The 12,988-nt window shown below is 41.3% G+C and overlaps 1 protein-coding gene across 2 annotated transcripts; it reads right to left on the reverse strand.

Annotated features, from left to right (window-relative positions):
* Positions 1-142: 142 nt before the first annotated feature.
* On the reverse strand, positions 143-8,714 carry shox (short stature homeobox). 2 transcript variants are annotated; one of them, XM_049593626.1, is made up of 6 exons: positions 8,296-8,714; positions 6,579-6,787; positions 3,405-3,462; positions 3,089-3,177; positions 712-924; positions 143-351 (listed from the first exon to the last, which is right to left on the reverse strand). In XM_049593626.1, the coding sequence occupies exons 1-6, from the start codon at positions 8,534-8,536 to the stop codon at positions 262-264; spliced, it is 900 nt and encodes a 299-aa protein (XP_049449583.1). In that variant the 5' UTR covers positions 8,537-8,714; the 3' UTR covers positions 143-261. The 2 variants fall into 2 exon arrangements, with proteins under 2 accessions (XP_049449583.1, XP_049449582.1); XM_049593625.1 differs by having other exon boundaries at positions 3,089-3,198.
* Between the last annotated feature and the right edge of the window lie 4,274 nt (positions 8,715-12,988).

The following is a 12,988-nucleotide window of genomic DNA, read 5'->3' on the forward strand; positions in this document are numbered from 1 at the left end:
GAACACAGTGGTTGGAGACAAATATGGCCTTTTTTAAATGTTTTTTCTTCGTTTTTCTAGTGAGGGGCGGGGGAGGGTGTAAAGGTGACAGCCGTTCCAATGCCTCGGTGAGGTGGGTCTGTTTTCCCCCCATGCTCAACCCCTCCGCATTGTCAACATGGCGGCAGCCAGCGTCAGCGAGGCTCTGCTTTTGGCCCTGCTGCTGCCTGCCAGTTTGCTTTGTTCTAACGTCTTCTGGTCTGACGGGCCCCGGCCTGGCCCTCAGACAGACATCCACATGTGTTTGTACGGTCCTTGGGATGTGATCTGTGCCTGGAGTGGACTGAGCCACTGGCCCCGCAGAAGTCCTGCCTGTTGGGGCGAAAAGTAAAAGGTGATTTCATTGGTATTTAATTACCGTTCTCTACAAGTGGTTTGTTTTGGCAGCTGGTTTTGTGACAATTTTCTCGCTCCCTCCTTTTTATTTTTTTTTATTTTCCTCCTCCACTGTTCTCCCCTCTTTCTCTCTCACACACACTCTCTCTCCCCCCTCTCTGTATGTGTTCCTCTCTTTCATTCTCACTCAGTGTTTTTGTTTAGTTTAGTTTTAGCTGTGAGTGTCACGGCCCTTTCACAGGCTCAGTCTTGTGTGAGAGGCGATTATGGGCATCAGGTGAGCGGAGGGGCAGCCCGGTGGGGTCAGAGTCCCAGAGCCTCGGCGTGTTTTCTTGCCTTGAGTCGCAGGTCGGCGATGCTCGAGTTCTTGCTGTTGCTTTTGGCAGCTGCCGCCACCGCTGCCGCTGCAGAGGCCGAGTCGGCGAGCGATGCGATAGGTAGTCCGAACGGAGGAGGCGGAAACATCAGGTAGGGAGCGTGAGCGGCCAGGTGAGGGTGCAGATGGGGGTGGGAGTGGGCGACGCCGTCCAACTGGAGCTGGGCTTGGACCTGCAGAACGGCAAAACACAAAGTTAGTCAGCATGGGTGCCTCAGGCCGTGTGTGTGTGTGTGTGTGTGTGAGGGTGTGTGTGTGTGTGTGAAGAGGGGTGAGGATTTAGGTTTCACAGTCTGACACTATTAAATTCCCCCTCAAATTTTACCCCCTCAAAGCTGTTGCTTACAGTGTGTTTTCTAAGAAAATAGTTAAGGGCTGCACTCTGCGCTTCAGCCCCTTTTTTTCATGTCAGCTATTCTAAAAGTTAATGAATCATACATTGCTCTCAGACACCACATCCAATTTAATCGTCTAGAATCAAAGTCTTTCGAGGACCCAGAACAGATTTGTTTAATTCAGACTGAGGACTCGGTTATACCCTTGGAAATATGCAGTCTTGTTACCCTGATTATGTATTCAATTGCATAAATAAACAATTTTGCACTAAAAAGATATTCACATATTTGGAGTTATAAATATTTATCCAGACATATTCCTGAGTCAAGGGAAAAAAAGGAACCATAAGGAGCATAGAATATCAGTTTTCACATTCTTGGCAATTATTTTATAAGAAGTAGGTGAAAATTAAGCATCCACTCACTTCAGAGGGAGCGAGCTGAGCCTGTTGCCATTCCTCATGTGTTTCAAACACCGCAGGAAGAAGTGGGGAAAACTAAAGTATTTCGTGCTTTCTTCTCCAACCAAAATAGAACGATATAAAGTCAAAGTTTTAACTCGACTAAATATTTTTTCTTCTCCCCACTCCGTTCCCTTTCATATTGGCCTTAAAATGACTGAAAACGACTTAAGTTGTTAAATGAAAGGGAGAATTAATTCAAACCACAGATGTATCGCAGTGCTGCGATGGCATCCGAAACAAAACCTCCTGCAAACAACAAGCGTTTCCACACACTAACAATCGGGGTAACAAACTGCAGCTGCGACTGATAATTTCCAAATGTACAGTGTGAAAACATCTGATTAAAATGTATGAGCTCTGATGGTAAGCAACTTCTTGAAACTTGGGTTTGATGGGGTGTTCTGGGGGGACGTGACAGAACATGATCCGTCCCTGAGGAGACAGATAGTGGACGTTTGACGCATGTGTATCTTCGTACATGTGCATATGAGTTTGTCACACACGTACACGCTCACAGCTTACATAGCATTTTGTTTATAAGGATGATTTGGGCAGTTTTTCGTCACTTGTTGGCACTGGTGTAGGGGCAGTTGTTGCAGTGCGTGTACTACAAGTACAATGGGTTGGTTACAGAGGACATCTCTCCTGTATATTCCTTTTTGACTGATAGGTGGGGATACTAAGAGGTGGGTACACCCCGTATACCTGTGACACCCCTCATTACACTACGGCTTGTTGGTTGAAACTGAAAAAGAACAAGAAGGAGCCAGATTCGACCCTCAGACCTTATACTTACAGGTCACGCACCTTACCCAACCATACCACTTGCCATTCACTTGTTTTATATGCATATGCAGCATTGTAATACGCTGCCCAACGCCCAGCTCAACCTCAAACAGCGAGCCTATCTCGGTATGCAGGCCTCAAGCCTCCACCCCTGCCAGTGCAGCTCAACGCCAATATCCATCAGAGCCCACTCCATTCGCCGCTTTCATCATCTCTTTTATGTGCTCGCGCCTGCCGCACTGTTGGCTTAATTAGGCCGCCGCTTTTTTTTCCACGAGGGGTCAAGCAGACAACACAGCAGCCAGGACGCGAGAGCAGATAGCAGCAGATCAAAATGTCTGTCCAGCTCTCCCTCTCTCCCTGTTACAGCTAAACCTCTCTCCACACAGCCAGGAGGTGAAAGGTGCACTGAGGTCTGAGCTCGCTCCCTCCCCCCCCTCTCCAACACACACACACACACACACACACAGTCTCTCATCACTCACATCTAATAGCTGCACATGGCCTATAGATTCTTGTGAGCATACAAATATAGAAGGCTTGCGCTTTGACACAGATTCCACCACAGGAAAACACACACATGTAGCTCCAGCTCACTACAGCCACTGTCTTCACCTCCTCCACAACAACATGCTGAGTAATCATCTTTTCTTTCTTCCTGCATTTTTAACTTTTCTACATTTATTCTGCCCGCCCCTCCTGATTGGATGCTTCTAAATGTTTGTCAGCTCTAATAAAAGACCACGGCCTACCTGTTGGAAGGGCATCCGTAGGGCACCCATATTGACATAGGGTGCTACTCTGCACGCGTCAAGGTGACTGCCGCTGCCCAGAATAACACCTGGAGAGAAGGGAAAGATGTCTGTCAGACAGCCAGACAGTTGTTGTTATGTGAGATGAGCAGGTCACAGTTTTTTTTCTTTTATCCACATGCAATTAAAAAAGTGTCAAATTGCAAAAATATATAAAATAATAAATAACCACCCACCAAAAAAGGAAAAATATAAATAACATCATTCAGAAAGTGATTTTTTTTAAAAAAAAAAAAAAAGAAAAAGCGACATTTACCTTTGTGCATCTGGTTTTCTTGTTTTCGACATTTTGCTCTTCTGTTCTGAAACCAGACCTGTAATGAGGAAAGAAGGGAGTTATCTAGAGGAAAAATACTAAAAATTAAAAATAAACACAGCTTTTAACAAAACGTAATTGCTGTCCTTTAAAAAAAAAAAAAAATCATACCTGATGTTATTTTAATTTATTTGTAACAAGTATAAAGAAAATTCACAGGCAGGTTACACACGAGTATGAGCACATTAAATCTTAATTAGCTGCTTGTAGAGAAAAAATAACTGTCAATTTTTGTGATATAAAAATAAAGATTTAAAGGACATAAATAAGGCTGGAATTTGTTAGAAATGTATGCAAGACTAAATTAAAAAATAAAAACGACTACAGAAAATCCTGAATCAAAAAACAAGGCCACTATAAACGTGATATTTAGTTTTACAGCAAAATCTTCGAGGAACATTATGATGTTAGATAATAAAATGCAATAAAATGACTATAAACTCAGCACAATCATACACTATAAAAAATGCAATGGAAATATTCTGTCAAAATATCTTTAAAAAGATGCAATAATAATAATAATAATAATAATAATAAAAGCCTTCGTTAAGCAGCTTCCAATTAGCTGTCTGTCTTTGAAGCTGCAGGCTGCGGCCTATTGTTAATCATCATCAACCTAATTTGCCTCGGTGAATAACATTATCTCCCCTCCCCTCCGACCCCCGCAATGATTATCATTTACAGATGCGAAATTAGCGGCTGGTCGCGGGACCACAAAGGGCGCAGACTGATGATGATGATGGGGATGATGATGGTGGTGATGATGATGATGACTCAAGGTGCCGTGGAGCCATTTTGAGCTGCGAGCATCGGCGTGTCGATGGGACTACAATTACTATTATGAACTGAGAGACGAGCGGCAGATGAGCCGAAGTCAAATGGAAATATTAAAATGCATACACACTGCTCTATTCTGCAAATAATAATCGTGTAAACATATTTTTAATAAAGGTTTTAATATTTTATATTTTTTTAATATCATTAAATTGCAAGTTGCATTAATGTGAGGTGTTTTTTTTTTATTTTTTTACTAATTAAGTAACATTATTTTAATTATTATTTCCATCATTCCTGCTGTTATTTTCATTAATAATAATGACAATAATAATAATAAATAAAAGCACACATTGTAAATTGTCATGCATGTATAGGCGATGTGTAACCAGCTCTGCAGCGTTAAATGATGCTAGAAAAAGGTGTTTATGAAAATCCCAGGTGATTGTGCATGGACGCACAGTAATCCCTCAGATAAATCAAGGCTAATATTAGACGGGCCCGGGATCAATTCCAATTACGCGCCAGTATGTTAAGCAAAGTGAACTACACTGGTTCAGACAGTTATTTCTTCATTAAGGGCCACTCAATGATGCGCTTCACAAATACCCTAATCTCATTTCCTTTTTGATTTTTTATTAGAGACAGTGAATAATGACATTTAATTTAGCAGCGCGCCAGAAACCCAAAGATATTAGTCCTAACCGAATTACTGCCTGCTCCTCACCAAGCTCTCATAACTTTCAATTAGATTCATTGACAGCTGCTCGGAGCGCAGGTTTCACAGCCTGCAACAGCCTCTGCTGCCATCCACGCGCACTAAATGTGGAGACAACGTGCTCCCAAAACGCACCTTAAAATGCTTTATTTGTCCAAGCAGACGCCATCAGTGATCTCTGATCACAGGACACACACACAGGAGCATATTCACACCACAGATTATTTAAATGCGATGGACTTTATTAGTGATAACTGCAGTGTTGTTCTGTCAGCCAAGCCCGAGCTCAAAATGGTAGTCGGTGGGCTTATAAAGCTCCACGATGGCTTTTATTCATCTGATTAGATCGCTGAACAGCAGCAGAGTTGGGCCAGAATTGAGTTATTTCTAATCTGTTTTTATGGGGACACTACATCAAGCCAATGGCAGATATTACAAAGAAAATGAGGAGAGATACGAGTTGACATAAGAGCGCGTCCCCTGAAGCAGCCATTCAGGCTCTTCATTCATTTTAATCATTGCTGGGATTTTTTTTTGCTCCCCTAAGGCTGCTCGGATCGTTGATCGTAGGGCTGCTGGATCTGCAGGCCTACTGCTGCAACCTCAGTAGGGTTGTTGCATCCCGGATCATTTACAGCAGCAGCAGCAGCACGTGTTTGATAGCATCGACTCATGCTGCCAACACAGCCTGTAGAAGTTTATTATTTATATATTAGTGTCGTTTTCTTTCATGTTTTCGTTACTGTGTGTTGATTGCACCACAGAAGACACAGGCACGTGGTTTAACACTGAGTCAAAATGTGAATTCATTTCAATATGCGAGCCTACAAATCCTGAAAGAGCCAAATTAATCGTGCACACAATTTTTGCAGGATTTTATACAACTGTAACAGTGAAAGTGTGACACCCTGCAGGAGTATTACGACACCACGAGGAATTTTAAAAAGCAGATTGCGATGAAATTAAACTACTGAGTGCTACAGACACTTTAAAAATCCAAAAAGGAATATTATAAGATTATTTTAGTGTTTTTTAAAACAAAATGTGCGTCATTTATCTCTCAGGTATGTGAAGTAATCATGCCTGCACCCTAATGAGATATTGATATTTTATTTATTTATTTTTAATGTTGCAGGACACACAACAATCTCTCGATTTACATATTTTCTTTGATTTATAATTTTTTTTTAAAAGCTGGAAAACATGACCAGCATGAGGTCAAAATGGATTAATAAAAACTGGATTATTTTTTATTTTTCTAAAAAAAGGAAATTTGAAAAAGAGCTGATAATAAATTGGGTTTATTGGGTGTGTTAATTGTTTTATATGCAAATAAATTCAAGATAAATCTATGCTTTTTCATGTTGCACACATTTTTTAATAAATATGAGTGATCGCAGCTTCAATTAAAGACTGATTAGATCACAATCAAAACTATAATACTCCTAATATCACTTCTTAACACTGAGAATATTGTCACACTGACACACTGCCAGTCCCTGCAAGAATGTTTCCTGCTCACACTGCAGCCCCGCTGGGTTTGCCATTTTGACTCAGATAAGTTAGAGAAAAGAGGAAGAAGAAGAAGAGGAGGAGGAGGAGGAAGAGGAGTAGACCCTCACCTGCACTCTGGCCTCGGACAGTCCCAGCCGCTGGCTCAGCTCCTCTCTCATGAAAGCGTCCGGGTAGTGCGTCTCGTCGAAGAGCCGCTCCAGCTCGTTGAGTTGCTCCAAGGTGAAGTTAGTGCGACTCCTCCGCTGCTTCAGTTTGCCCTGTGCATCCTCGTCCTCCGACTTCACGTCCTCCTTCTTCTCCTTGCACTCGTAAATCCCTGTTAAACGGCCCACGGTTTAAATAAATAAATAAATAAAAAAACAAAGAAGGAAAAGATGGCGTTTACATTCTGGACTTTACGCCCTCCTGCAGCAGCAACATAAACATCCACTATCTGTCTCACATTACTGGCCCCCACATAGCCTCTACACCGGGCCCTGTCAGGGGCCTTAGGCCTGGCAATTTGGCAGCAACACACACATTACACAGCCTGTTTCTTCAAGAGAAGGAGAAGGAGGCCTGTGGCTGCGTTTCCAGCCTCCATAAGTCAGTGTAATGTCAGAGAAAGTAAATCAGTCAATACATGGCATGTAAGCCTAATATGGGCAGAGGCGATTTAAAGAGCAGAGAATTAAGCTCCGGCTAAACGGAGCAGATTTGGGCCTAATTACTCGCCTCCGTAAAACACGCTGAGGTTATTTCAGGCTATAAATAAAAAATGGTCACTCTTAACATTTCATCTCCTTATCATGTCTTTATCTCACTCACTGTGACACACTGACAATATTCCCTTAACCTTATACTGCACCATTAGGTGTTACCAGTGTGTTGGTATCATTAGCTAGCCTGTTTTGTTATGGCGTGAAAATGTGTTTCTCCACACCTGGAAGTCATTTAATATTACATATAATGTCATATAAAAATGCCTATGAAATTAACCCCACACACAGAGATTGAGCCTCCCTCTATTAGCTTGCATTAATGTTAAAGTATGAGGCACAATAATACCGCTTATAATGCTGATTCTTTTTCACCCTGCCTGCAAGATAAATATAGAAACCAGCTAAATGGGTGAAAACAGGCCTGCACCTTTTAACAATTAATTAAAGAGGGATATCCATTTTTAAAAGTGGCAGATTTTCAATTTGCAGGAATTTAACACGTGAAAGTGTGATTTTTTGGAGTGCATAATCCAAACTAGTAAACCATACAGAGTGTAGATTTTAAAGGGGACACTACATCACTGTAGTATTAGTGATGAGCTTTTAAATAATGGCACATATGATATAAAATGATAAGACAGAAAGGAAAATAAAGTGGAGTATATACACTTTATTACATCCTCTTAGTGGACAAATATTTTCCTGTTGGCACAAAATGTTAAACTGCCATTAAAATGAGGCTAAACTGAGTATTAAACGTTACAAATGTGATTAAATTATATTTTAAAAAATTACAATAAGCGTATTTTCGTTTGGGCACCGAGTGAACGTCTGACAACAATCATCAAACAGTTAAAACGACCATCAGACGAAGGGCCCGCCTCCTGCTATGTTAAATAATCATTATAACAACACAATAATGTGCTAACTTTCTAAATCTACTCCAACTAAACGCGCACTCGTGCGTAAACTCATTTTTACGCGTGGATTTGTGAAAACAAAACAACCAAAATAAAAAAAGAAAGAAAGAAAAACGTCGCTCTCGATGCTAAACTGAACTTGAGACATTTCCCCCGACACAATACGGAGCATTTTTCTCCTAAAGATATTAAATAAATCTTACCCTCAGTCGCTCTCGAAACATTAAAGTCCTTGAGTTTCTCCTTTTCCAGCTCGACGTGGTCCTTGAACAGATGCACCGGGCAGCCCTCCGTTATGTCCTGCAGGTTTGTCTCCGGGCTGCCCAGCTCCCTCGCCCGTGTCAAGCCGCTCTCCAAAACTTCCCTGTACGTGATACTCTCTTTGCTGCTTTCCTTGGTTTTCTGATCGAAAGATTTCGACACGAATGCCGTAAGTTCTTCCATGGTCGGCTCTGCGCGCTCAGTAGTGGTCCCGGTCAAGGAAATCCACCGTGAATTCTCAGTGTGTGTGTATACCTTACCGTGTCTATATAGCACCAGCACTGCGCACGGATACGCTCGTTTTTTGGGGAGGCTGGCAGCAGCGATAGATAGAAGGGGTGGAGAGGAGGTGAGATCACTCCTGCTGTTGTGACTGTGTATTTGAGAGCACACTATTTATACACGGCCACCTCAGCCCAGCCCCCCCACCCCCTCTTCCCTCCGATCTCTGTGTCTTGAGCAATTACAGGCCGGCTCGACTTTGCAGAATTCAACTTTCAGCAGCTTTTTTTCCCTTCTTCTTCTTCCTCTTCTTCTTCCTCCACAAATCAATGATGGAGCTGATGGAGGCGGTTAATTGAATTACGGGGTCATTAAAATGCCTACGGTGGCTCTCTCCTGCGAGGAGGCTGTATATGGCTGTTATGCCTAATTAATTCGGCGAAAATTTAATTAACGCGATTAGGAGATACAATTGCTGGGTTTGTGGGATTGCCCCGTGATTTTTTATTTTTTTTTTTCCACGGTGTTTGTTGAGTTGATAAATGTGTCTGAGCGCTAATGTGTGGCTCATATAAGTCACCTATAACCTCTGCTGCATCAGCTGAATGCACTTCACTAATGTGGGGTTGATTTTAAAGTCTAAAAACTCAGATGTGAGATCAAAATTTAATTTAATTAATTGAAAAAATATATATTTCCTAATCCTAAATATTTTTTAAACACCCCAGCACACGTCAATTACCTGCAGCTGATATCAGTAAAATTTTAGAAGGCCAAAAACCTCCTGTTTCATGATTTTTAGTGCGTTTTAATTCAAATGTTTTACCATTTTACAGTGATTTTCACCTCTCTCTGCCTTCTTTAAATATTTTAAATAAATCTAACAAACTGGGAATCATGAGGAAAAGTAGCCAGCATTTAACAGCAACACATTTCTAATCACTAGATAAAGCTGTAATTAATATTTAGCTCTTATAAATTCGGCTCCCTTTTGAGTATTCACTTGTAATCCTTTGTGGTTTCCGGTTACAAATATGAGGCTACAAATCAATAGATATCAACAGTGGGGAGATAAAAAAAAATGTTCCCTCTATTTACAGGATTTTTCATGGGAATAAGTGAGCCCATAATGGCTTAACGTTATCTAAGTCGTTCATCAGTCCAGCACACAAACACAAAAGGCCGGGAGAAGAGTGTGCTCCCCTGGGTGTGCCGCCCTGAGCGGCCCGCCACTGTGAAAGTCTCATATCTCAGCTCTCTAATGACTCGGTTTGATGTCTCTCCATTTATCAGTGAGCCCCGCTTCACATCACTGCGGCTGACGCACAAGTCGAGGTCGCTCCCTCGTGCCACGAACTGCGCCTTTTTTGTTGTTAATGGACCTAAATCCTCTTTAAGACGCAAATCTGCGCTCCCAGTCGTGTGCCTCGATATCACCCCCCCACACACACACAATAAAAGTGGCGTTTACAAAAAGGGCGCACGTGCGTGTAACGAAATAATCCACCAACAGGAGCTTCATAAAAGTGAAATTAGAGGAAATGTGGAACTTTTACGCACGGCGCCTGCATGTGCCACCCAACTCTGGGAACCAAAAAAGATCATCTACCTTTATTTGTTGAGTCTTTTTAGTGCGTAATTTAAAATATATCACTGTTGGATACATGAACATGGGCAGAAACCAAAAATCAGATCATAATATTTTATTAAACAGTGAAATAAACGGTTAACCAGCACAGATGCAACTATATTTATTATTAGAATATTATTTTAACTATTGTGTTTTGAACACTGGAGCTAATTTACAACTCTTCAATGCAAAACAAAATATTCCTCCAGAATAATAATGGAAGACACATCGCCAGAAGGCCTATAGGCTGTGCATGTTTAATATGAATGACGAACACAGCATCCAATTAAAATAAGACAGCCTATATCACAATGTATCTTTATTTTTATTACTTTTCATATTATTTTTTATTAAACACTAAAGCTAGAATTTCCTCCACTTTTCCTACATATTTTTTTTTTGGTAATAATTATTGCTTATAATCTCCCAGACTTGAGGCATGTGGCGTCCAATCAGCAGCAGCCTGGAGGAATATCAGAAGGAATCCAGGAGGGATGCTCTTTACGCACCAACGCTGGTGTCGCTACAGTTTAGTGGCCAAAAAAACTCTTAAAGGGGCCTCAATCATATTTTCACTTGCCGTTCATTCCCCGCGATCCCAACACCCCGCCTTCCCTGCTGCACGTGCGCTCCCGGGGAAAAAAAACCCGGCATGTTGTTTTAATTATTCAGTTGTTTATTTATTGTGAGTGTTATTGATGCTATTAGTGTGGCCGAGCAGAGGACAGGCAGGGGACACAGTGTGCGGTAAATGCACCAAGACATATAATTTAATCTCTATTATTATTTTAATAATTATCATTATGCAAATAATTCAGTTTAATTATATTCAGGGTTTTTTTTGTAGTTTTTTTTAAGTTCTTATGTGAATTAAATTAATAAGCTGTGTTTTTTCTACAGTGATCAGACACCTAATTTCTATTTTTTTTTTATTTATTTTTTATTTTAATTTAAATATCTACCTTAATTGATAACTGCTGATTAATTAGTGTCATCTGCACCTACAAAAAAATATATTTCTACTCCTACTGTGATACCACTTGTTCATGTTTATACCCATTTTTGTCTACCTATGTGATGAATTAAGTAAACAGGGCAATTAAAGCACATAATCACCTAAGCTTAAGTGACTTACTGAGAAAAAGGCTGATGCATTTGTCCTTTTTTTTTACTCTATTAAATCTACTGAAAACAGTGTGAGCGCTTGCTACACATCCACATGGCTGCAGGTTTCTGTACATTGAGTTACCAGTGAAATATAGCCCTTGCAGGAGGTGACAAAGTCTTTTACTGTCCATAAACCTACTCATGCCCCCATCGTCCATTTACTGCTAATTAGGGAGCTGAGGAATTCCTTCTCTACCTGCTTGTGAAGGCTTTGGAACATTATCAAGACATCAGCAGACTTAAATGAGTCTGCGCTGGCTGGAGGAGAGCAGAGAGAGAGAGTGAGAGAGGGAGAGGAGGGAGGGTGAAGAGACAGTGTGGAAGAGAGAAAGTGGGGGGACATGCTGTAGCAACGCAAAGCAATGAGCAAATTAGGATTGTGTTGCTCCCCATTGATCATACATCAGATGTAGGCTTTTAGGTAGCGTGTTGAATATTGGAATTGAATTGTGTTAGTGCCCTGTAGCCTGTGTGAAGGTTTGAAATCCCTCTGGTGCTGCTGGTATCCAGATTAGGAAGAGAGAAAGGGAATAGGAGGAGGGTCGGAGCGGCCGCTGCCTGCCTGGACACCAGGTCCTCACCCAGACAAATGCCACAGCACTTTTTCAACCTGTTCCCTTTGCTAGGCTAATCTCTCATGTGTGCAGCGATCCTAAATGCACATCCCAGCTGCTGGAAGTTTGCCAAGATTTCTTTTTTCAGCTTATGAGAGGAGTCAATAATTGAATCATTTAATTACTTTAAATTTGGCATTAAAAGCCAAATGACTGGATTTTTTAATTACTAACTGTGTGCTTATAGGGCAAATTAAGTGTGTGTAAAAAAGACAGATAACAGAAGATGCGTTTGCACATGCACCCATGCTCATCTCTCTGCAGCATGCTTGAGTAAAATCAGAATACATGACAGATGTGATTGTCTAAATGTTATACTTGGCCCCGGGAGAGCAGAGTGAGCTCTGGAAATTTAACTTAAAAAGCAACTACTGCACCTCTACCTTCTAATATAATTTCCACGATCATAAAGCTTCTTTTAGAGCAGAGTGCTTATCTCCAAATATCATCATCTGATTCTATAGGGACAGGGGAGCGGTGAAAAAATGCAATAAAGTGGTATACTTGAATCTGATTCAGCAATGCAGAGATGCTGTACAGATGTGCAGAGAGAGAAAATTGGATTCTTCCCCTGGCGGAGAGGTTTAAACCTTTTTTTCTTGTGAGGAAGAGGAGGATTTTAACTGGCTGTCATGTTAATGACAGTGATTGTGTGTTTGTTTATTAGGCTCCTCTGGCTTGTCTGCGGGGTGCAGGGATCTCGTGGTTGCTACATTGTCTGGTGCCTTCATTTAGGTCCTTTTCCAGTGTTGCAGCGGTCCACCGAGACTACAGGCTGTTCTGTGTTCAAAAGCCTTGTCTGCCATCTAAATGAGGCTTTCGGGGCAAAAAAAGAAAAAAAATTCAACAAGAAAATACCACAATGTGCTGAACATTAGCTCGTGCTCGACTGGGATGTTTTGGGAATATGTTGGTTCTCCTTTTTGGATTGTTATTTTTCCCTGTGTATTCTCTAACTGCTATCTACCCACAGGGCACCGGGGCCTCTTGTTGAGGGAAAAA

The sequence above is a fragment of the Epinephelus fuscoguttatus genome, linkage group LG13 (assembly GCF_011397635.1).
Source record: "Epinephelus fuscoguttatus linkage group LG13, E.fuscoguttatus.final_Chr_v1".
Taxonomy (NCBI): Eukaryota; Metazoa; Chordata; class Actinopteri; order Perciformes; family Serranidae; genus Epinephelus; species Epinephelus fuscoguttatus.

Bases quoted from the DNA above. Each gene is read 5' to 3' on its own strand.
- shox (XM_049593625.1), bottom strand. From the start codon at position 8,536: ATGGAAGAACTTACGGCATTCGTGTCGAAATCTTTCGATCAGAAAACC. The intron at 3,199-3,404 runs GTAAATGTCGCT...GCTGTCTGACAG, and splicing joins AGAAAACCAGATGCACAAAG to ACATCTTTCCCTTCTCTCCA. The intron at 925-3,088 runs GTAGGCCGTGGT...GCCGTTCTGCAG, and splicing joins TACGGATGCCCTTCCAACAG to GTCCAAGCCCAGCTCCAGTT.